Consider the following 26,240-nt stretch of genomic DNA (forward strand, 5'->3'; position numbering starts at 1 on the left):
AATTGGGTCAATATGGATATCAAATGAAAGGTATTTAAAAGTACAGTAAGAATCTGATATAAAAATGTATTCCTTGGTATCTGAGGCGCTTCCCCACCCGCCAAAACCTCCCATCAGGGCTTATTTACCAATTGGGACAATATGGATATCAAATGAAAGGTGTTTGGAAGTTGAATACTCATCTGTTATAAGAATTTGGTCCAAGGTGTCTTCGGGGCCTCCCTAATCCCAAAACCCTTTAAACGGGCATGAATATCCAGCGTAACAAAATGGGAATCAAATGAAAGGTCTTTGGAAAGTATTCATATTTGTGATAGTCCGGAACCGGCCCACCCACTAAATACCCTTCAATAGGACGTGTATTTCGAGCGGGATAATATGAGAATTTAGAGAAAGGTCTATGCCAGCAGAGTTCGAATCTAATGTTGATATAAGGATTCAAGAATCTGAGTCACGTCCAGCCGTCCTGCCGTTCAGCAGGAAATGTATATCGCGACAATAAAGAATAAATTGTGTTTTGGATCTTAGCGTCGGGGAGAGTATGCATTTGGTATCCACTTTTCACTTTCAGGGCAATGGATTTGGCTACTCCATTTAACCACCAAAACCAAGAGAATGAAGTAGATCTAACATCCAAACTATAATGGGTGGACTCCCCCTTACCTTATTTTCAAAAACTCCAGATCTCGGATATGGGTGGGGCGATTAAAGCGAAATTTAGTTTATTTACAATAAGTCGAAAACAAAAATTTGGTATCCTAATTAAGGGTAGGATACCTACGGGGGCCGCGCCACCTCTAAAGCCTGCTAAATGGAAATACAAACCAATAATGACAATATGGGACTCAAATTAAAGGTATTTCAGACTAGAGAACGAATGTGATATATGACGGTCCACCCCACCGCCAAATATACCACCATTTCGGACTTATTTACCGACCATAGAAATATAAGGCGCAAATGAAAGGTATTTGGAAGTAGAGCACCAATATGATATCCACATTAGGACGAAATATCTAAAAGACCGTACCAGTACCCCCAAACAGGACTTTCCTGGCCGTGCCAGTATAGGGCTCAGATAAAATAGGAGAGTGAGTGAATGCGCAGCGGAGCGATAGCGGTAGACCGCTTCAAGTCTAAATTAGACCAAATAATTTTGTAGTGTTCACAAACCCCATTTTGTGACCAGCTGTTATTGTTTCGGGCCTGATCCTGAAGATTTAGCTTACATGTCTCCCTGGGATATCTCTATGGGCCAACGTCCACAACAGGTAAATTTTGGTGCCGTCGGGAGATCTGCGATAGTCGAGGGCGGTTTTTGAATTCAGAAATACGTTTTCCAGATATTTAATGGCTGCCTGAGTAGATAATTATGCCAATCGTCTTTATTACAATATATCTTCGCCATTCCACGATTTCTTTAATTGCAAGAATCTCCGCTTGATATACCTACTGAAGTGTACAGGAGCCTTCACGTGTGCGGTAACTAAAGCTCAACTGGTCGTCTAGTTTGGAACCATCAGTGTAGAAGTCTATCTAACTACTCTTACGAGAGATATTGCAGTTCCAACGATTCTATCGGGAATAGTGGTACAGTACTTAAAAAAACGGCTCAGGCAATGTTTAATCCACACTGCAGGGGACATCGGGTATTGTCACAAGGACGCTACAGTGTTGTAGCCGTCGCATTACCAAAGATAAAGCTCCCTTAGCCTCGCAGCAGTGGTCGCAGCAATTTGTGTTGCCACAATGACCAGAGGTATTGCGTGTTGCATTAAATTCAGTGCATCAAATGGTGTCCTTCTCAGTGAGGCTGTGATGCACAAACCAACCATCCTTTGGACCCGGTTGAGTATTTTATAGTAGATTAATTTTTAAGCGCCGTCCAACAGATCACAACGCCATACAGCTTCTTACAGGTATATAAGGTAAGAGCCGCCTATTTCGCCCATTTAAAACTACTTCATCTGAAGTTACACTTTCACTATAACCAAACCCATGCATTTTTGAGCATTTAATAAATGGATGATTCTCTACATCCAAGGTGACAGTAAAAACAACAACTTCCGTTGGATCAACTCCTAAAACACTTTTAAACGCCCACCTGGCCCTTGTACGTAGAGCTTCTTGTAGTATGTTTGTAAGAATGGCAAGAAACGTTTCTCTAACCGCCATCGTCATCGGCATACGGTAACAGGTTTACACCACGTTTTTTTTCCAGAGACAGTTATATCTTTTTAATAGCAAAATTTCAAAGAAATTGAGGCCACCGTAGCGCAGAGGTTAGCATGTCCGCCTACGATGCTGAATGTCTGGGTTTGAATCCTGGCGAGACCATCAGAAAAAAATTTTCAGCGGTGGTTTTCCCTTCCTAATGCTGGCAACATTTGTGAGGTACTATGCCATGTAAAACTACTCTCCAAATAGGTGTCGCACTACGGCACGCCGTTCGGACTCGGCTATAAAAAGGAGGCCCCTTATCATTGAATCGGACTGCACTTATGGATATGTGAGAAGTTTGCCTCTGTTCCTTAGTGGAATGTTCGTGGGCAAAATTTCCATTTTGGAAACGCCTCCTTGAAGAGTCCTTTACTTACCCATCGGTGTAGATCTTCGTACCCAAAGCCTACCGTAAGACATCTTTTAGTAAATAAGTTATTTATAATCTTTCTGGCGGTAGTATTGAAGCCTAGTTTACAGCTCTTTTATGATCGACATTTTGCATTCCGTTACTATAGTCCGATCTTGCGATACTCATCATTGCACAAAGGTCCATGGTAAAATATTTTTTTCATTTATATTGATATCTCGATGTTTCGAATGTAGTATTGAAGCCTAGTTTCCAGCACTTTTATGATTGACTTTTTCATTCCGTATCTATAGTCCGATCTTATGATGCCCATCCTTGCATCAGCGGTCCATGCTAAAATATTTTTCCCATTTAAATCCATATCTCGATGTCTCGACTGCCAATTACAGTAATTGCTTTCAATGTCCATGAAAAGACAGGGAATAAGAAATAACCCGTAACTACTTATTAAAATTTATATTTTTAGGCAAACAATTTATTAGCATCTGTTGAAGCCCTGTCTATGAAGTGGAAGAAATGAAGATAATAACGTCAAATTTTTAAAGAGAAAGAGTGGGGAGTTGTTTTTCGACACATTTACAGCTACTATTTGTCTGTCCGCCAAATAAATAAATGAAATGAAACCTTTCTAATTGTGTGTTTTTTACCCTTCACCATAGGATGGAGGTATACTAAATTCGCCATCCCGTTTGTAACACGTCTAAATATTGGTATAAGAGCACCTCAATGCCGTCATTCTGTCTGTCGGTCTGTCAGGCGAAAGCACGCTAACTTTCAAAGAAGTAAAGCTAGGCGCTTGAAATTTTTCAAAACTACTTCCTGTTAGAGTATGTCAGTTAGGACTGGATCCTATATAAACCTATCTCGGATCTTGATTCTTGAGCCTCTAGCGGGCGCAATTCTTATTCCCTTTGTTCGAAATTTTGTTCTATAACGTTTTCTATGACATTGAACAAGTTTGCACCAAGTATGTTTCCAATCGGTCCAAAACTTGATAGAGATCCCATATATATATATATATGATTTTCTATTATACTTCTTGAGCTTCTAGAGGTCGCAATTTCTATCCGATTGGACTTAGATTGCACTGTGGCTTCTTCTATTACCTCCAATTTTGGTTTGAGTCGGTCTAAAGCCTGATACAGCTCCCATATAAACCGATCCCTATTGCATTTCTTGTGCCCCTAGAGGTTGCAGTTCCTATCTGACCCATGACCTTCAACATATGTGCCAAATATGGTCTCAATCCATCCATAACCTGATATAGCTCCTTCAAAAAACCGATCTCCCGATTTACTTTTGAGCTCTTATAGTGCGCAATTCTTATCCAGTTTGGCTATAATTTTGCACAATAACTTCTCCTTCGATCTTCAACATTTGTGTCAACTATGGTCTGAATCGATCCATAACCTGATATAGCTCCAATACCATAGCAATTCTTATCCATTATCCGCATACGGGCAAAGAACTTGACAAATGCGATCCATGGTGGAGGGTATATAAGATTCCGCCCGGCCGAACTTGGCACGCTTTTTTTCGTTTTCTTTTAAGTTTTTCCATGCAGGGAAGAACTTAATCAGCATCATTTCAGAATTGTTAGAAAGTAAGCAACCAATCAACAGCACAAGTGGCAGAGATATTGAAACCTAAATTTTAAATGCTTTTTAATCGTAGGTCGTAGGTCTGGTAGGGAGATGCCGATTAATTATTTTAAGCTGAAGATCACTCCACTCCATCACCGTATTTGTTATTGGTGCATTCTTCATTGTTTGCAGGGAAACGCAGCCGTGGTTCATGTCGATAATAATCATGATGATGATGGATAAAAACTGATGAATATCGTGCCACTTGGGACAGGGCTCTTCCTAAGCACATGGATTCTTAACCTTGTGCTTCCTGTTTAGTTTAACAATAATTGGCCTCTTGATTTATGTCGACTTAAAAAAATTTGTCTTCTTTCGTTTTCTCATTTTTCATCTATCATTGAGTTTCTCTTTTTGTTTTCATACGGAGAAGTTTTGAAAATGGGTCACTTCAATTGTCGGCAATTACATGATTAGCTCTTTACTTACATGGCTGGTTAGAGAAAATCAGAAATCCCATTTGTTTGATTTCACTTGCAAGGGAAGTTAATTGAAGCTATAACGAGATCATTCATTTAATTTGAAATGTTTATATAATTTTTTTTTTTTTTTTTTGATTTTTCAGTCTATTATTAGCGAGATATATGTACAAACCTTGTTTATAGTAATTTTCAGCACAATGAGCATGTGCCAAATGGCAACAAAGTTGAAGAGTTGATAAAAATATTACATTTGAGTGTGGTGAACATTTTTCGCTCGGCCGACACTAGCAGCCTCAACACCACATAAGCTGGAACTTTGTTTCAACCTATCATCTTTATTACAGGAAACTTAGCTAAAAGCTACCGCGCGTAAACAGTGCAAAGCCTAGTATTTATGTAACAAATGGCCAACATTAGCGTTTGTTCCCTGGTTAGGGGCAGCTGGAAGCGGGCGTCGGATCTTCACGCAAGTGTCTCAAAACATCGAGGGATACATGAGAGATCTCACATAAAGCTTGCGGTTGGGCCGCTGGGTAATTAAGCCGCCCCTTGAAAGTTATTAGGATTACTCTTAGAAACAAAAGAATAAAAAAACCGACTCCTCTAAGTTGACGACTCATGCCATCGAAAAAAGGAAGATGATCTGCTCATCTGCACCTGGAATGTCCGGACTCTTTATAGAAAAGGTGCAGAACACCCAAAAAATAAGCTGTACAAAAATCAATATTAAAATAGTTATTTTACGCCCACATTAAGCATACTTTTTTATACCCGCCATCAAAAGATGGGGGTATATTCATTTTTTTTATTCCGTTTGCAACACATCGAGATATTCATTTCCATACCTATAAAGTATATATATTCTTGATCAGCGTAAAAATTTAAGACGATCTAGCCATGTCCGTCCGTCTGTCTGTTGAAATCACGCTACAGTCTTTAAAAATAGAGATATTGATCTGAAACTTAAGTTAAGGTTAAGTTCGAAGATAAGCTATATCGGACTATACATGGATATAGCTCCCATATAGATCGATTCACCTATTTAGGGTCCTAGGCCCATCAAAGCCACATTTATTATCCGATTTTGCTGAAATTTGGGACAGTGAGTTGGGTCCTTTGACATCCGTCTTCAATTTAGTGAGTTGTGTTAAGCTAGCTGATGTCCTTCTTCAATATGGCCCAGATCGGTCCAGATTTGCATATAGCTACCATATAGACCGATCTCTCGATTTAAGGTCTTGGGCGCATTTATAGTCCGATTTTGCCAAAATTTGGGACAGTGAGTTGTGTTAGGTCCTTCGACATCCTTCTTCAATTTAGTGAGTTGTGTTGAGCTATCTGATATCCTTCTTAATTTGGCCCAGATCGGTCCAGATTTGGATATAGCTGCCATATACACAGATCTCTCGATTAAAGATTTTGGACAAATAAGAGGCGCATTTATTTTCCGATGACACCGAAAGTTGGGACAGTGAGTTTAGTTAAGCTGCTCCAAATCTTTCTGCAATATGGCCAAGATCGGTCCAGATTTGAATATAGCTGCCATATAGACCGATCTCTCGATTTAAGGTCTTGGCCCCGTAAAAGGCGCATTTATGTCCGATTTTGCCAAAATTTGGGACAGTGAGTTATGTTAGGCTCTTCGACAATCTTCTTCAATTTGGCTCTGATCGATCCAGATTTGGATATAGCTGCCATATAGACCGATCCCTCGATTTAAGGTCTTGGGCCAATAAAAGGCGCATTTATTGGCCGATTGTGCTGAAATTTAGTTCAGTGAGTTGTGTTAGGCCCTTCGATATTCTTCTTCAATTTGGCTCAGATCGGTCCAGATTTGAATATAGCTGCCATATAGTCCGATCTCTCGATTTAAGGTCTTGGGCCAATAAAAGGCGCTTTATTGTCCGATGACGCCGAAATTTGGGACACTGAGTTGTGTTGGGGCCTTTGACATCCTTCTTCAATTTGGCCCAGATTTCGATGTAGCTGCCATAAAGACCGATCTCTCGATTTAAGATTTTGGCCCCGTGAAAGGCACATTTATAATCCGATTTCACTGAAATTTGACACAGAGACTTATGTTAGGCTTTTCGACATCCGTGTTGTATAGGGTTCAGATCGGTCTTTATTTGCATATGGCTACCAAAAAGACCAATATTTTGTTGTACACAATTGAACCCGTGTCGAATTCGGTCCAAATCGGACCATATTTCTATAAAACTGCTATGGGGGCATAAAGTATGCATTTTCACCGGATTATGACGAAAAGTGGTTATATACATATATACCCGAAGTGGTGGGTATCTAAAGTTCGGCCAGACCGAACTTAACGTCCTTTTACCTGTTCAAGTGTCAATGGGCTCATTTGGCAATATCAAGTGTGAACACGATCAAAACAAAGAAAACAGCGCACAAAATAAAAACTAACAAACTAAAAAACTCTAAAATCCAAAAATTTTAATTAGGCGATTTTGCGCTTGACCTTAGTATACTCGGCCATAATGTGCTTATGACACCGCTTAGGCTTGATTCAAGTGAACTTTTTTAATTTTTTTTCTTGAGTATATACCCACTGGTTGATGTATTGGAGAAGTACAAGGCAGATATTACCGCCGTACAGGATTTACGATGGATCGGGAGAGGCGTCGCCACAACACCAAATGGTGACGAACTATACTTAGGCTGCCATAATACGAGGCATGAATTTGGCTATGGATTTGGGTTTAGTCAAAAACTGAAACACCTTGTCTCTGGCTTTACTCCGGTGGATGAGTGGCTAGCCACAAAACGAATAAAGGCAAAAAGGGTTTTCAACATCAGTCTTATTGGTGGCCATGCCCCAACGGAAGACAAAGACGAGCAGACCAGACCTGTTAGCGCCTAGAGAGTGAATACGAACGCTGCCCCGCCCATTATATGAAAATCGTTCTGAAAGATTTTAATCCTAATATAGGAAAAAAATATCTTTGATGAAACAGCCTCCACGAGAAAGCTTCCACGAGACAGCCTCCACAAGATAGCCCCCTTTATAACGAAATAACGTCCTATATATAACGTCCACTAAGTTTCAACATAAAAACATTCACAAAGCCACATGGTTGTCACCAGATCAAGAACTAAGGAATCAAATTGACTACGCAATAAAAAATGGAAGGCATTCATCGAGCGTGTTTGATGTACGAACGATTCGAGGAGCGAACATATATTCCCGTCATTACCTTGTTTCAGCAATGGTTCGCACCCATTTGATCGTGGCGTGAAATATACGATCTGACACTGCACAGAAGCTTGACTTTAATAAGTTGCAAACACAACAGATGGCAACGGCATAATCCACTCGTCTGACCCAACTGCTTATTGAAAGCACTCCTTGTCTCTATGATATAACGGCGCAGTGGCAAACCATTGCCCAGTACATGGAAATTGCCGCGAAATCCCATGGTACGAACAAGAGTGTCGAAATGTTACTGAAGGCTACAATGTGGGTTAAAAAGCAATCAGTAGCAACGCGCCAGATGAAGGAGAGGTATCAGGAGAGAAAGAGAGAGGAGAAACGTCTATTCCGCAGAAAGACAAAGGAAATTAAAAAAAACGCGAGTGTGAACGAATTGAGATGTACAGAAGTCAGAACGAAATCCGGAAAATTTTCCCAAAAAATCATTAAATCGAAGGATTTGGTACAGCTAGAGAAAGAAGGAAATCTGTTTACTAATACTGATAGTCTGCTGAGGATATGGAAAGAACCACAACAACACCGCCTTAACCGAAACGAATGACACCAGTTTTGAGATTCTATTTAGGATTAAGCGAGCAGTTTAGAAACAAGACCTTGTTACGGTAGACTAAAATTACACTATACAAGACATTGATTCTACCCGTGTTGTTATAAGGTTCCCAGGGATGGTTGCTTGTGAAAGCAGACAAGGTAGTGCTTGGAGTGTTTGAGCGAAAAAATCTTCGTAAATTTTATGGACCAGTTTGCATTGGTGGAAAATACCACGAATTGTATGCTAATCTTACCGTTGTTAAACGTATCAAAATACAAAAGTGACCTTGGTTAGGGCATGTTGTCAGAATGAATGAAGAAGCACCAACGAAGAAGTCTTAGTATCGATACTATCGTTAATTTCCCATCACCTATATTGCAAACGAAAATGGGAAGTAAAATCAGGAGATCGATTTATATAGAAGCAATGCACCGACCAAATAAAACCAAGACTAATAAAGTCAGTTAGAAGTCATGAGAGAAATCATTGTACAACATGTAAGCCTAATCGGATGAAATTGAAATGTTGCACAAATAGTTTTTATTAGCGTAAGTCGGTTGCGATTGTAAATGGGACATGTCGGTCCATGTTTTGAAATAGCTGCCACATAAACCGATCTTGGATCTTGACTTCTAGAGCGCGCCATTGGAGTGCGCAATTCTTATCCGTAAATTTTGCACGAGGTGTTTCGTTAACTGTGCGTTTCCAATAACTGTGCTAAGTATGGTTGAAATCTGTCTATAACCTGATATAGCTGTTGTATAAATCTGGGTCTTGGGTCTTGAAATTTTGCATAACGTGTTTTATTATGACTACCAACAGTTGTGCTAGGTTAGGTTAGGTAAGAATGGCAGTCCTTTACAAACTCACTTCGACAATTTTAACGCCATTGTGATACCACAGTAGCGACAGACCAAATTACAACGAAAACGGGTAATAAATAAAGCTTTTATGGGCTTCAGTCCACTTATCGGCAAATCGGTCCATATGGCAGCTATATCTAAATATAGTCCGATCTGGACCATATTTAGGTCGGATGTTAGGAGGTTTTAATCTACTTACTGCTTCAAATTTTAGTGAAATCGGTTAAAAATTAAAGCTTTTATGGGCTTCAGACCCATTATCAGCAGATCGGTCTATATGACAGCACTATCTAAATATAGTGCCATCTGTACCATATTTGGGTCGAATATTGGGAGGCTTAAAACTGCGCACTGTTCATTTCAGCGATATTGGGTAATAAATAAAGTTTTTAGGGCTTTCAGACTCTTTATCGGGAGATCGGTCTATATGACAGCTATATCTAAATATAGTCCGATCTAAACTATATTTAGGTCAGACGTCGGGAGGCTTAAAATAAACGACTGTTGCATTTCAGCGAAATCAAGTAATAAATAAAGCTTTTATGGGCTTCAGACCATTTATCGGGAGATCGGTCTATATGACAGCTATATTTAAATATAGTACGATCTGAACCATATTTGGGTCAGTTGTCGGGAAGCCTTAAACTACGCACTGTTTCAAAGTTCAGCGAAATTGGATGAAAAATAAATTTTTTATGGGCATTAGACCCTTTATCAGAAAATCGGTCTATGTAGCACCTATATCTAAATATGGTCCGATTTGGCCCGTTCAGGAACTTAACCAGCGTGCATCAAAAAGACGTATTTTTGAAGGCTCTAGAGTGATTACAACAGACGGACGGACAGACACACGGATATCGTTAAATCGTCTTTGAATTTTACGACGATCCGAAATATATATACTTTGTAGGGTCGGAAATTGATATTTCGATGTGTTGCAAACGGAATGACTAAATGAATATATACCCTATCCTACGGTGGTGGGTATAAAAATTCTTCATCGTTGAATGAAATTAGCAAAAGAAATTGTTTTTATTGGAGACATTTCCAACGACTGTGTGAAAAATTTAATACAGCGCATCAACGAAATATTTGATATATGTATATCGATATCAACAGCCATATTTGTGATAAAACGGGTACAGAAATACTCCCATTGTAATGGGTATTGAGAGTTTTCATTTTGAAATTATATATGTTTAGCACCAAATTTCCTCAGCATTTCTTTAGTTGTATAACGAAAATCTTTTACCTAAACTATATTTAGGCCTCCTACTTGCCACGAATTGATACGCAATGGAAGTATATTGAAATATTGTCTGCACATTCCCATTGTAAGTGCAATTTATAATTTGCTTGAAATTTCGATAAGGACAGACATAAACTATAACCTTTTAAATGTTGTTTTTGAAAGCTCAAGTCACGAAACTAGTTTTTGTTTTAAAAGCAAATATACTTGCAACAAATCCCAACGACCACCACATTATATAAGAAACAGTCATGGTGTAGAAAAAATGTCAATTGCAGACCAGACCGCAACACCAAAAACTTTGGAGAATATTGAATTGAAATGGAAAACAATGAAACAGTTACCTACTTTAACGACTCCAGAACGGTTTGAATTGCAATTTTGTGCAAAACGTGAAAATAAAGCCGCTTAGAAAATTTCAACTTAGAATGAGATTTCATAAAAGTCTGCCGCAAATTATTAATACCTCTATTTGTTCCATTACGTTGTTACTTTTACTCTTCATTCTTGATCATAGGCTTTGCGCATGTGCCAAAACTTTTCGTTGGGGTAAGTCGATGTTCATTAGACTCCAATTTTTAAAAGATTCTTTTTAAAAAGCCTTAAAAAGATTCTTAAATTAGAATAACTTTTGAAATGCTAATCTCTTTAGACCGAAAAACAAGTAAAAGCATGCTAAGTTCGCCCAGGACGAATTTTATATACCCCCCGCCATGGATCGCATTTGTCAAGTTCTTTAAATGACTTTTTCAATACATATATGAGCTACATCAAGTTGGTGACCCATATGGACCTTACCAGTCATGGCTTTTAGATGTCATAAAAAATACCACCGAGTAAAAAATGTGCCCTCTAGCGGCTCAGAGTGTTAAATTGAGAGATCGGTATATATGGCAGCTATAATAGGTTACCAACCGATTTAGACCATACTTGGCACAGTGGTTGGAAGTCATACCAAAACGATATATACAAAATTGCAACCAAATGGATAAGAATTGGGCCTTCTAGAAGCTCAAGAAGTCAAATCGGGAAATCGGTTTATATGGCGGCTATATCACCCACCACCAAAGAATGGGTGTATATTGATTTTGTCATTCCGTTTGCAAAACATCGAAATATCCATTTCCGACCCTATAAAGTATATATTGGGTTGCCCAAAAAGTAATTGCGGATTTTTATATACTTTTTTACACTTTTTTTCTAAAGCAAGCTAAAAGTAACAGCTGGTAACTGACAGAAGAAAGAATGCAATTACAGAGTCACAAGCTGTGAAAAAATTTGTCAACGCCGACTATATGAAAAATCCGCAATTACTTTTTGGGTAACCCAATATATTCTTGATCAGCGTAAAAGTAAAAGTCAGTCTGTTCAAATCACGCTACAGTCTTTAAAAATAGAGATATTGAGCTGAAACTTTGCACAGATTCTTTTTTTCCCATAAGTAGGTTAAGTTCGAAGATGGGCTATATCGGACTATATCTTGATATAGCCCCCATATAGACCGATCGGCCGATTTAGGGTCTTAGACCCACATTTATTATCCGATTTTGCTAAAATTTGGGAGAGTGAGTTTTGTTTAGACCTTCGACATCCTCCGTCAATTTGGCCCAGATCGGTCCAGATTTGGATATAGCTGCCATATAGACCGATCCTCCGAGTTAGGGTTTTAGGCCCATAAAAGCCACATTTATTTTCCGATTTGGCTGAAATTTGGGACAGTGAGTTGTGTTAGGCTCTTCGACATCCTTCTTTGATTTGGCCCAGATCGGTCCAGAGTTGGATATAGCTGTCATATAGACCGGTCCGGCGGTTAAACGTCTTGCGCCAATTAAATGCGTATTTATTGTCTGATTTTGCCAAAATTTGGAAAAGTGAGTTGTGTTAGGGGAGGCCACCGTAGCGCAGAGGTTAGCATGTCCGCCTAAGACGCTGCACGCCTGGGTTCGAATCCTTGCGAGACCATCAGAAAAAATATTCAGTGGTGATTTTTCCCTCCTAATGCTGGCAACATTTGTGAGGTACTATGCCATGCAAAACTTCTCTCCAAAGAGGTGTCGCACTGCGGCACGCCGTTCGGACTCGGCTATAAAAAGGAGGCCCCTTTTCATTGAGCTTTAACTTGAATCGGACTGCACTCATTGATATGTGAGAAGTTTGCCCCTGTTCCTTAGTGGAATGTTCATGAGCAAAATATGCAATTTTCAGTTGTGTTAGGTCCAGATTTGGATATAGCTGTCAAATAGACCGATCTCTCGATTTAAGGTTTTGGGCCCATAAAAGACTCATTTATTGTCCGATGTTGCCGAAATTTGGGACAGAGAGTGTGTTAGGCCCTTCGACATTATTCTTCAATTTTGCGTCAGATCGGACCAGATTTGGATATTGCTGCCACATAGACTGATCTCTCGATTTAAGGTTTTGGGAGCCATAAAGAGAGCATTTATTGTCCGATTTCGCGTGAGATATGTTCGACACTTTCTGCAACTTGGACCAAATCGGTCTAGATTTGGTTGTATTTGCCATATAGACCGATATCTCGATTTAAAGTCTTGGCCCAATAAAAGGCGCATTTATAGTCCGATTTCACTGAAATTTGACACAGTGACTTATGTTAGGCTTTTCGACATCCGTGTCGTATATGGTTCATACCGGTTTATTTTTTTTAGATATAGCTACTTAAAAGACCAATATTTTGTTGTACACATGTGAAGATTGACTCCCTTCAATTTTGCCTTGATATACCTGATTTCCAGATTTAAAGGCCTTGGGCCCATATAAGATACATTAATATCGACGAAATTGGGAAAAATGTTGTATATTGATCCTTGACCTCCTGGTAGATGATGTCCGCAAAAATTAAATCATCAACATTCCATTATGCAATAGGGGCAAACTTCCCACACATCAATCAGTGCTGTACGATTCAACTTCAAACTCAATGATAAGGCACCTCCTTTTTAAAAGCCGGGCCCGAACTGTGTGCCACAAGCGCGGAATGTGTTTGGACATGGCAGTATATATTTTAGACCGATAATATATATATATATATAATGGTGGGTATCCACAGTTCGACCTGGCCAAACTTAATTAGTTTTTCTTTGTATTTTTCCCATAAATGGGTAAAGCAAGGCATAATAAACCACTCCACTCCACTCATTTGAGGGAATGCTTGATTGGAGCAGGTTTTAATGAATTGTTGCACTGCTCCATATTATGGCAATATTGCCTTTGGCTAGAATTGTTGCTAATTCAAAAGCTCAAAAGTGAAGGGGTTCAAATATTTTTTGTATTATTGAAAATAAGTAAAAGCGGGTAAAGTTCGGCCGGACCGAATGTTATATACCCTCCTCCATGGATAACATGGGTCAAGTTCAGGAATGAACTTTTTCAAATAAACGAGAGATGTATATATCAAGTTATGGACCGATATGGGCCGTGCTTGCCGCAGCGGTAAGAATTCATAAAAAATACCATCTTCAAGATTTCAGGAAAATCGGATAATAATTGCTCCTACTAGAGGTTCAAGAAGTCAAATCGCGACCTTGGTTGCTATATCAGGTTATGGACCGATTTAGACTATAATTGGCACGGTTGTTGGAAATCTTATCAATGATTAGGTTGAGTGGATAGCATATAATAGGTGAGTTCACTTGGGGGCCAGTTTGACCCATTCTGATACCACAGAAGGATAGAGAAGAAAAAGAAAATGTGGGACCTCTGATCATATCCAGAGATTATACACGTTTAAAAGAAGCAGCGGTATTCCCTTGCCCGTCCGCTTATGACCCTGTCAAGCAATCTTTTATCCCGGCCCAACAACCATCTGCTGGGATCTATCTCGCCACCGACCCCGCTTTGGCCATCTCATCTACTGTGTTCGGTAGCTCGACAAATGGCAAGTAGGCAAGACCGGTGAATGGTTCGCCGGCGCCAGCGAACCCCTCCTTGCGCATACATCCGCCCCTTCATTTCCTGGAATCCTTTCGTCTCCAAGAACCCATATCAGCGACACATGATGGATCTGGAGCCTATGCCGGGACTCCCTCTTGGGAATACTAATCCTGAATACCCAAATACTAATCGGTACCGAATGGTACCAGAATGGTACTGTAGCAGCAAGCTTAAGAGCAACTTTGGCGTCGCAGTTCCGAATATAGACCTCAATGGGCTGCATTTCCAGCATCGCCTTGAGACCTACCTGCAGTGCGAATCTCAGTGCCCTTGTGACTCCAACGCAGACCAGTCTCTGGACCTTCTCGAACTCCCATACCAGTACCCCATAGGTCAGTACTGGTCTCACAATGATCGTATAAACCCAAAAAAAAATCATTTTGACGGGTTACCTCCCACTTCCAACCGAATATCCTCATGCAGGAATAAAAAAGGCAGAGTCCCTTAAGGCTCCTTTCCTCCGTATTTCTCTTCCAAAACTGCTTCAAATCAAGGACTATGCCAAACTGCTTCTTCGTTTCCTTCGACAGCAGCAGGGAGTCTGAAATTCGGTATTATGTATCCGATTTCCTTGGGTTAGTTCTCAACCCATTTCTGGTAGCCCATCGCGACAATCTCCTCAATGTCACCATTGTATGATCTCGCTAATCATCGGAAGAAACCTGCCTTGGGTTAGTAACCCGGTGTCGGTCTCCGACAATATCCAAAAAGATTTCATTCATCACGACTTTCAATATTCAAGGAAGACGCCATAGTGTACTCCTTCTGTCGGAGAGACGTCTCGACCTTTCGTGTCACTTCGTGAAAGGCCGTCTCCAACGACCTGCCTTTGAAGCATGCGTATTGTGCCCCACTGAAGTTCACTGGCGTCAGTCCCTCTCTCACTTCAAGGTCTACCAGTCTTTCCAAAACGATGACAGACTAGTGGCCTATAATCCGCTATGGTTTATTTTTTCTGGCTAGGAGAAGAAGATAAACCTTACCTACATCCTACTACGGCAGGCTGACTTCAAGGGACTCCTGCAGCAGTGCCGGGATAATACCTTCAGGTCCACCCGATATAAATGGCGGCAAAGTGCGGACTGCCCATACTATCTTTTTAAAGTCAATGATGTCCGAAAATGCGTCTCCATTAGAAGTTCCACCGTCTCCAGATCACTCTTGGCCAAGGAACTGTTCATCGTCTTCCTCGTCTTCTCCTTTATGCCAAGGGCCTTACGATATTCTTCCCAGCCCTCTGCCGTGTTCTCTCTTGGGCGTTTTGAAAAGCCTCTTGCTCTCTCTCTAAATACCATCAGTTTTGGTGGCAACCATTACCGTCTAAATTTACGAGGCGGTACTCGTTCGGGACGTTCAAAAATGTCTCCAGTTCTCTTGAGTTATCCAGTGACCCCCAGTTTGGTCCATATCGGGCTTCTGTATGGTCTCCTCTTGCCCATCTCATGCTTGACCTGAAAAAATATTCTATAGTGATCCGAAAAAGGGCACTGGGAGGAGACTTTCCAATGCAACCTGTGCCTTGATCCGGTTGTAGAAAGTAGGGGCATAGCATAGTAGCATATAACCAAGCCCCCTGATAAAATGTAATCAAAAAGGGTCTCACGCCAGGGACTGTAGTGTGCATTGGCGTCGCCCCCTGGCACAAGGTCAGGACCCTTGTCATCGCACTCGCTGCCCAGGACCAGACGATGTCGCGGGGTTGTCTTCATGCTATGATACACTGATAAAAAAGTTCGGGCCAAACTTGAAAATTTTTCCTTATTCGTAAGATTTTAGCAATGAAAACGAGCCAAAGAACCAAAACTTAAAATAGAGATGTTATTTTTAAATTTAATTACCATTTTACTAAAGGAAATTATCATCCGTTTCAAATTTTGATCGCTGATTAATTCTTGTCTTTCTTCACAGATATCTGTCCAATAATAATTTTTTCTTTACAAATTCTTGTTTTAAAGTTAGCATGTTCGCACAAAACAATTACACATTTAAAGATGCTCATATTTCTAAGACTATTTGGAGTCTTAAGCTACGGTCCACTCTTGTTTGTTATCCTAATATCAATTTCCTAACGATATTTCCAGCGATATTTTGACCACCATTATAGATTTTCGTCTCTAACAACAAGACGCAAAATAAAGGATTTATAAAACTACCATTTAAAATAAAAATCATTTATGTGAAGGAAAATATTTTTCACCAAAATCGATATTTTTCACTCGAATCTTTAGTGTCATATCTCCCCCTACATTAGTGTCATATCTCCCCATAGCGCTCTTCAGCTCATCCGTAGCTGCATCTGAGTGGTGTAGGCTAATCTGCACTGATTTCAGGCAACCCATGCTCCCTGGGTAGCGTTGTTTTCAATGAAGACCAGAACCATTCTACCTGGTTTAAGCCGAACTTGATTATAGCAAAACCTCACAAGCAAAATGTCAGTCGGGTGGTAAAGGCGCCCCCTGGAAACCGCCGTGGAGCATAGGCAAGTTTGTCCGCCTATGACGCCAAACGCCTGGGTTCAAATCCCGGCGCAAAATCATGGTTATCTCTTCCCTAATGCTGTACATTTGCCACGTTAAAACTTCTTTATCTTCTTTATCTACCGCTATGCGGCACGCCGTTCAAACTCGGCATAAAAAAAGGAGACACTTTTTTAAGCCGCACTCATTGATATGAGAGAAGTATTCCCTTTTCCTTAATGGAATTTTCAAGGGAATTTTAATAGTAGTAGAGGCTAAGGCAGTCAAATCTGAAGATCAGTTTATATGGCAGCTATATCAGGTCATGTACTGATTTGAACCATACCTGCCACAGTTCTTGGAAGTTATAACAAAACGCCACTTGCAAAATTTCAGCCAAATCGGTTTAGAATAACGTCACCTAAAGGCTCAAGAAGCCAAGCCGGTCTGGTCCATTTACAATCCCAACCGACCTACACTAGTAAAAAGTATTTGTGCAAAATTTCAAGCGCCTAGCTTTACTCCTTTGAAAGTAAGATTTCTTTCTACAGACGGACGATCTAAATCGATTTAGAACGATCAAGAATATGTATACTTAGTTGGATCTCAGATCATTTCATCGATGAGTTACAAACGGAATGACGAACTAAGTATATCCCCATCAAGTGCTGGACTAAAAAATAAAATTATTTGGAAATAAAATAATCAAAGCATGGGTGCTACAATAATACGAATAGAATACAAAAATGTCAAAAACTGTGAAAATTCCGTGGCAAGAGTATATAACAATTGACCTCGCCGAAAACAAAATTTGTATTATTTTTAATTTTTTTTACACCCACATAAGCAGGAGAAACGTCTATTCCGCAGAAAGAAAAAGGAAATGGAAAGACGTGAGTGTGAGCGAATTGAGATGTACAGGAGTCAGAATGAAGTCCGGAAATTCTACCAAAGAATTAAACATCAAACCGATGGCTTTGGTGCAGGCACATCCTCCTGCAGAGACAAAGAAGGAAATCTGGTAACTGACACAGATAACATGCTGAGGATATGGAAAGAACATTTAACCCAACTCATAGTGTCCGACGTTGGTGGCGAAGAGGATACCGCAGAACCAATCCCTGATGATGGTATGGAATGTTTACCTCCTAGTCAGAATGAGGTCCACGTAGCAGAACAAGGCAGCAGGAGCCGACGGGTTACCCGCTGAACTATTTAAGACCTGAGGCTACACACTGATAAGGCGTATGCATCAGCTAATCTGCGCAATCTGGCTAGAAGAACGCATACCCGATTATTGGAACCTCAGCATACAATGCCCCGTACGCAAGATAGGAGACAAGACGGAATGTGCCAACTACAGAGGAATAAGTCTCCTCCCCATCGCATACAAGATACTCTCGAGCGTACTGTGTGAAAGATTAAAACCTAAAGTCAATGAGATAATTGGGCCCTATCAATGCGGCTTTAGACCTGGTAAATCCACCCTGGACCAGATATTCACACTGCGCCAAATCCTGGAAAAGACCCGAGAAGGACAAATCAACACCTACCATGGCTTTGTTGACTACAAAGCCGCCTTCAAAGGTATTTCAAGCCATGTCTGAGTTTGGTATCCCTGCAAAATTAATAAGACCACTTGGTATAGAAGTTTTTATGTGGCATGATGTCTCACAGCCTTAGTGAGGGGATAAACACTGCTGAAAATTTTTCTGATCTTCACGCCAGGATTTGAAATCAGGCGACCGGCATTAAAGATGGACATGCTAACGATTGCACCACGGTGGCCTCCAAAACGAACGCACATGTAACACTGTGGAACAGTGAAACGGTCTGTGAGACGAAAAAAATTCTATGGGGGGTCTGGATCATAAGAAGACGAGGCTATTACTGAAAGGAAAAAAGAAGATTAGTAAGCTTTCGGAATCATAACGGGACACATAGGACTACGAGCTCACTTATGCAGATTAGGCACGGTAAGTGATAGCATATGTAGGGCATGTGGGGAAGATGATGAGATGAAGAATGATAACATTGCTCGGCTATTGCGGTTAACAGACACGTGGTTTGGAATACAATCAGGTATTTAGTTAGAAGCACGGAATTTCGGACTTTTTCTCTAGATGTTACTTTTTAGTATTTAGAGCGCACAACAAGTCGATTACTGGCTTAGGTATATGCCCATATTGGCAAGGAGCATATTAATATCCGCACCCTCTTTTCAAACTAACATTAGCTAGTATGCTACCATTCAATGGTGGAGGGTATAACAATTTAACTAAGTTTGTAAAGGGGAAAATATTTGCAATACATCATCAGTTCCCACCACGCATCTCATTATTTACAAATAATAAATTCTACTTTAATGAAGACCCTGTATTATATATCCAATACCCACATTTATAAGTCAAAGGTCAATTATAACTTCAACGCTGAAGAACACGTATCAGCCTTAAAAACAGCAATAAATCAATGTAAACGCCAACAAAACGAATCAATCGGTGGAGAACAAAAAAAAAAACATTATCAGTTGAAGAAGAATGGAATTCAGCACATGTAGCACCAAAGTACTTTCTAACATTGGCCAACCTAGCCACAACATCAACATCCGCAGCCGCGACAGCCATTTCAACCTTTTCCTTATGGCCTGTATAATTTAAACGGCGGGTCAACTAAAAAATGCCAATGTTCTCACAGCTTCTATTGTTGTCGTTGTGCTGTGGTGTGGCTCGTTGCACTCGGTCTATTCGCCAATGTCCAATGAATTAACCGCAAACAATGGAAAGCTCCGGCGAGAGATCCAAAAATATTTGGCACACTCATCAATCTTATTTTTCACCTATTTTCGGTTTTATTTTAAACCTTTTCTCTGATGATTTAAAAGTCTTGCCCAGTCACACATGAGTATGAGAATTTCTCTATGGCGACTGTTTTGGGATAATAATGAAGAGATGTTGAGGAAACCACCAACGCCATCAGTAACGCAGCGGCAGATGGCTGTTGGATTTTGGCGTGATGATTTGTATAAATGGGGTTTGAAAATAAATTATTAAACGAGGATGTCTCAATGCCCAGTTGAATTAAGCAAATTTTCGTTTGAATTTTAATTAGGTTTATTAATTAAAATTTAACAGTTTTGAATATAAAATATAGCCAGAAATGAGTTAATAACCATATAAAAGTTACGAAGCAAACTTATTCATAACCACACGTAATGGTATCGTCTTCGATTATATCAATCCACATGACGGAGGCACTTAAATTTTCATTAGCTCCAGAATGTGAAAGAAAATTATTGTCTTAGAATTTTATGAGTTAGATTAGGTTAGGTTGGGTTGAAAAGAACATACACCTAAGCCAGTAATCGACCTCTAAAAACAAAATTTTAAGTTAGGAATTCCGTGCTACTTACAAAATCCTTAATTGTTTTCAATACCACTCCTCTAAGTTGGTTCATGTCTGGCATTGTGTTTCCACCTAAGTGCCGGTATCTGTTAGACGCAAAAGCCGGGCAATGACAAAGGAAATGCTCCAACGTCTCATTATCTTCCCCGCATGCCTTACACATGCTATCACATGCCGCACCGATTTTACATAAGTGAGCTCGAAGTCCTATGTCTCCCGTTATCATACCAATAGTTATACTGACCTCCTTCTTGTTTCCTTTCAGTAATAGTCTCGTCTTCTCACGATCTGGATCCGCCCATAGGATTTTCGCCGTCCTACCGACCGTTTCGCTGTACCACAATGTTGCATGCGCATTCGTCGCCCACTCCCTTAACTCAGACTGCGTCGTCCCGAAAGGCTTCGGGTAAACCAAGTTTGGCCTTCAACGCCAAAACGTCTGCCCTTTCATTCCCGATGAGGTATAATGCATGGTGTGGGTGTATTTTCGATCTTGCACTGGCCTTACATCACTATGTTTCAAGGTGTTGTGCTAACAGAGACAGTAGTGGGTCACAAGCGTCGTCTTTGTCGCCTTTGGCGTTCAAGTCGTCGGACTTTGTGAATAATTCAACTTCTACCGTGCGGCCATATATGCAACATCGACACCCCAGACCCAATATTGCCGGACGGGAAGTGTATCATTCTTGCAATGGTTTCCGAGACAAGATCGACGAAATAGTCAGAAGAACATAATATTGAAGCGATCCAAGAAATAAACCAAGGCCTGCAGCCTAAACAGTTGTCACGATTATCATGTGGTACGTATGGATCGCTCAAGGAATGGAGGTGGGGGATTGACCTTCGTGATACACCATTCTGCGCAATATAAACCCATCTCGCCTGCGACTGGCGCTAGTGACCCCTACATAGATTGCATGGGGATAGCAGTCAGGTCCAGTAGTGCCGACGTGTACATACCGCTTACACAGGCTTACACGCCCGACATAAGTGGGCAATTATCTGGCCATAATCGTGTGGTTCTAGGAAAATTTAATGCGATCGGCCTTTCATGGCATTCTCCCCTAGGTAACGAGCTTTGGTAGGGCGGATGGAAGGGTCCACGCCTTGCACGATGAATGAGGATTACGAGGGGGTGCAACAGCTCGCCAGACATTTCCATTGTATCCCCTGATTTCCCGATCAGTAGATTTCATAACCTCTGAGCGCCGTACGTTTATCAATCAGAAGAGGGTTAATTGGGTCGGTTTCAGAAAGTACACCAATTGCCGCTTTAGTGAGTAAGAGTGGGATAGTAAGAGCAAATTCCGAGACATACAAAGAGCATCGATTTATACCAGCCGGCCCAATTTTGAGTTGCAAGCAGTAATACTCACAAAAAAATGTTAAAAAGTGTTTTACGAACAAGCGGAATATGTGGCTCGAACACTTGAATCAATGTATTGTAACTTTGGTACCAGTTTAGACAAGCTGTGTTCCGTCACTCTTGAACCATAGAAGAAGGGATGACAGGACCTCAGCCACTATTGGAGACGTAACTGTAACTAACCAGAATAGATGTGCCAGGTTGTTCAACAGCAAATTTATTGAGCTTCCCGAGAGCGACAAGGATAGGACGAGAGCAATTTGTAGTAGAGAGTGACAAGGATAGAACGAGAGCAATTTGTAGTATTCGTGATCACCGAGGCGATGGACAGTCATAACAATTTACCGTGATCGAAGTTACGAATGCCTTCTTGGCGCCAAGCCATCCAAAGCATTGGGCCCCGACCGAATCTTCATACTGAAGCTGAAAATCTTGATCTACCTAGAGTCAAGCACCTTACACCAGTCCTCAAACTGTCTTTGAACTCTCTTAAAGTATCCGATGTCCGGAATATGGGCAGAGTGATCCCGCTATTAAAGCCTGGAAAGGTCCCGAGTAAGAGAAAGTACCCAGACCGACTTTCATACTCTCACCAGTAGCCAAGAATTGGGAATTCAAAAGAATTTCCATTCACCGAGCATCAACATGGGTTTAGAAGACTGCACAGCACAACAAATGCTTTGCATGTCATCACCGCACATAATTGCCATGGCTTCAATCAGGCCACGCCATGTGTAGGGCAGTTCTCGTGGCCTCAAACTATTGAAAGCATTCGACGCATTTAGCCTTGCCAAAGCCTGAAACGCTGGGTAACGAATTATCCGTTTGGTCGCCAGTAGTTTAATGGATAAGAAGTCGAAAACCAGTAGAGCGAAACTGAGAGTTCCGCAAGACGGGGTGATATCTCCTCTACTATCTCACACCCTCCAGATGGTCATGGCATCGGGCACCAGTGTCATCTCCGATTGAACGTCTACCTAATCGATCTCGCCGACTACTTCGCTGCAAGAAATTTGAAGATATCTGCCACCAAATCTTCAACCACATTATTCACTATATATACATTGGAGCCAAATTACGAGCAGGATGTGAGGGTCAATGGAGCATGGATTTCGACCATCAAATGTCCCAAAAATACTTGGTGTCGAATTTGACGCGAGTAGTAGCAGTGTCTTGGATAGTGTAATCTTCGTCTGTCGAGAAGTTGCCTTGTTTCTAAACTGCAAGGTTTGGTTAATCCAACGTAGCATGTGTTTTACAGTATTACTTTTCGCTTTACTTTAATACGGGTGCCATTCGTTTCGGTTACGCGGAGCCTAGGCAAATAAAGTTGCTGACCATCTCAAAGTTGTGGTTCCCAAATTTTCTCCATTTTCTTTCTCTGCTCGGTTGTACAAAGCGTTTTGGGAGTTGATACCATCCATTTCGTTTTATTTCCATTTACTGCCAGACCCATTTTCACTGATTCCCTTTCAATTCTTTCAAAGGCTACCGATACTACTCCCGGTGATCCAAGCATGATATCTATGTCAACGGCATAGCCGAGTAGCATGTGTTCTCTAGTGATTAGTGTGCCATATCTATTCACATCTGCATTTCGTATAATCTTTTTCAGCAGAATCTTAAAGAGATCACACGATAGGTTGTCTCCTTGTCTGAAACCTCGTTTGGTATAGAAGGGTTCGAAGAGTATCCTTCCTATTCTTACGGAGAAACGTGTTGATTTGTCCTTCTCGGATCTTTTCCAGGATTTGGCGCAGTGTTAATATCTGGTCTAGGGTGGATTTACCAGGTCTAAAGCCGCTTTGATAGGGCCCAATTATTTCACTGACCTTAGGTTTCAATCTTTCACCCAGTACACTCGATAGTAACTTGTATGCAATGTTGAGGACATAGGGCCCAATTATTTCACTGACTTTAGGTTTCAATCTTTCACCCAGTACACTCGATAGTAACTTGTATGCAATGTTGAGGACACTTATCCCCCTGTACAGGATTCACTGAATAAGGTTAAGCCAAGCGATCAGCCGATATACTTTTTTTTTAATATTTGGCAGTACTTGGCATTGAGGATGTCAACTTGTTCTCTTTTTACATTCATTCTTTGTTTACGTTTTCTCCTATATGATGACATTTTCAATCGTCAGATTTGACATCCTTAATGATGTTTATGGGGCCTATCCACTTTGTGTTTTGCATGTGACCTAACCTTCTATTAGTGAATCCTGCCCCCTGTAGTTGGCACATTCCGTCTTGTCTCCCCTCTTGTGTACGGGACATAGTATGCTGAAGTTACAATAATCGGGTAAGCGTTATCCCAGCCAGATCGTGCAGGATCCGGACATAAGTAGTTCAGCGGGCAATCGGTCGGCTCCTGCTGCCTTGTTGATCTTCAGTCGGGACGCAGCTACTTGGACCTCATTCTGACTAGGCTGTAAACATTCTATACCATAATCAGGCTGCCAACGTCAGACACTAGCAGCAGGGTAAAATGTTCTTTCCATATCCTAAGCACACTATATGGAGGATAAGCCATACCAAAGCCATAGGTTTGATGTTTGAACTACATTCTGACTCCTGTATATCTCAATTCGCTCACACTCAAGTCTTTCCATTTCTTCTTTCTTTCTTCGGAATAAAGCAAGAGTGTCGGGATGCTACTGAAGCCAATAATGCAGCATACAGAGCAACCCTCCAATCAGTAGCAACGCGACAGAGGAGGGAAAGGTATCGGGAGACAAAAAGAGAGAAGAAAGTGTCAGATCGTACTTTTCTCATCATACTCTAACGGGTGCGAACCTCTGTCTCAACAAGGTGGTGATTCTAATCTATATTTGCTCAACGGATCGATCATACATCTAACACACTGGATGAATGTTTTCCATCTATTACAACGTGATGAATGTTTTTTCTCTTGTTTTGATCAAGTGACAGCCATGTGGCTTTGTAAATTTTTTTAAGTTGAAATCTGGTGCTGCTGCCTTCCTTGTTTTTGCTATATATTCTCTCAACCCATTATTATTAGCCTCAACCCATTATCAGATGTTATCTATTCTCTCAATCTATTCTATCTATTCTCTCAACCCATTATTATTAGCCTCAACCCATTATCAGATGTTATCTCGTGGAGGCTCCAATTACGTCTTTCTTCGCTATCTTCGCATTAAAATCTTTCAGAACGATTTTAATATCATGTGCGGGACAATGGTCGTATTCCCTTTCTTAACGCTTGTGTAAAATATCCTTGGTCTGTTCGTCCTTGTCTTCCGTTGGTATATAGGTGCAACTAAGGCTGATGTTGAAGAATTTGGCCTTTATGCGGATTGTGGCTAGTCTCTCAACCACCAAAATAAACTTGGAGACAAGGTGTTTCATTCTCCGACAAACCATAAATCCACGTCCAAGTTCATGCCTCGTCTCCTAGCAGCTATAGTATACTTCGTCACCGTTTGATGTTGTTGTGACGCCATTCTAGGTCCATTGCACTTCCCATAAGGTGGTAATATCTGCCTTAAACACCTCGTATACATCCGCCAGTGCGTATACTGCAATGCAATTTGCCCATTGATGTTCCATTAAGGAACAGGGGCAAACTTCTCACAGATGCATGAATGCTGTCCGATTCAAGTTTAATCTCAATGATAAAGGGATTCCTTTTTATAGCTTAGTCCGAAAGCCGTTCCGCAGTGTGACACCTCCCTGTGGAGAAGTTTTTCGTTTGCGTGGGGTTTCAACGTTAGGGCAGTCCGGTTTTATACCCTCCACCATAGGATGGGGGGTATACTAATTTCGTCATTCTGTTTGTAACTACTCGAAATATTCGTCTGAGACCCCATAAAGTATATATATTCTTGATCGTCGCGACATTTTATGTCGATCTAGCCATATCCGTCCGTCTATCCGTCCGTTCGTCCGTCCGTCCGTCCGTCTGTCTGTCGAAAGCACTCTAACTTCCGAAGGAGTAAAGCTAGCCGCTTGAAATTTTGCACAAATACTTTTTATTAGTGTAGGTCGGTTGGTATTGTAAATGGGCCATACCGGTCCATGTTTTGATATAGCTGCCATATAAACCGATCTTGGGTCTTGACTTCTTGAGCCTCTAGAGGGCGCAATTCTCATCCGATTTGACTGAAATTTTGCACGTAGTGTTTTAGTATCACTTCTAACAACCGTGTTAAGTATGGTTTAAATCGGTCCATAACCTGGTATAGCTGCCATATAAACCAATCTTGGGTCTTGACTTCTTGAGCCTCTAGAGAGCGCAATTCCTACCCGATTGGAATGAAATTTTGCACGACGAGTTTTGTTATAATATCCAACAACTGTGTTAAGTATGATTCAATTCGGTTCATAACCTGATATAGCTGCCATATAAACCGATCTGGGATCTTGACTTCTTGAGCCTCTAGAGGTCGCAATTATTGTCCGATTTGCCTGAAATTTTGTCCTCTCATGACCATCAACATACGTGTTTATTATGGTCTGAATCGGTCTATAGCCCGATACAGCTCCCATATAAATCGATCTC

At 40.8% G+C, this 26,240-nt stretch overlaps 1 protein-coding gene across 1 annotated transcript in view; it reads left to right on the forward strand.

The window, feature by feature from the left end:
• The first annotated feature begins 10,849 nt into the window (after window positions 1-10,849).
• The window catches only part of LOC106096022 (uncharacterized), a 47,352-nt gene continuing 31,961 nt past the window's right edge, over window positions 10,850-26,240 (forward strand). The window contains exon 1 of the mRNA XM_013263530.2: window positions 10,850-11,083. Coding sequence (XP_013118984.2) covers window positions 10,963-11,083 — 121 coding nt within the window. The 5' untranslated portion in view covers window positions 10,850-10,962. The remainder of the gene's footprint in view (window positions 11,084-26,240) is intronic.

Source organism: Stomoxys calcitrans, chromosome 5, assembly GCF_963082655.1.
Source record: "Stomoxys calcitrans chromosome 5, idStoCalc2.1, whole genome shotgun sequence".
Taxonomy (NCBI): domain Eukaryota; kingdom Metazoa; phylum Arthropoda; class Insecta; order Diptera; family Muscidae; genus Stomoxys; species Stomoxys calcitrans.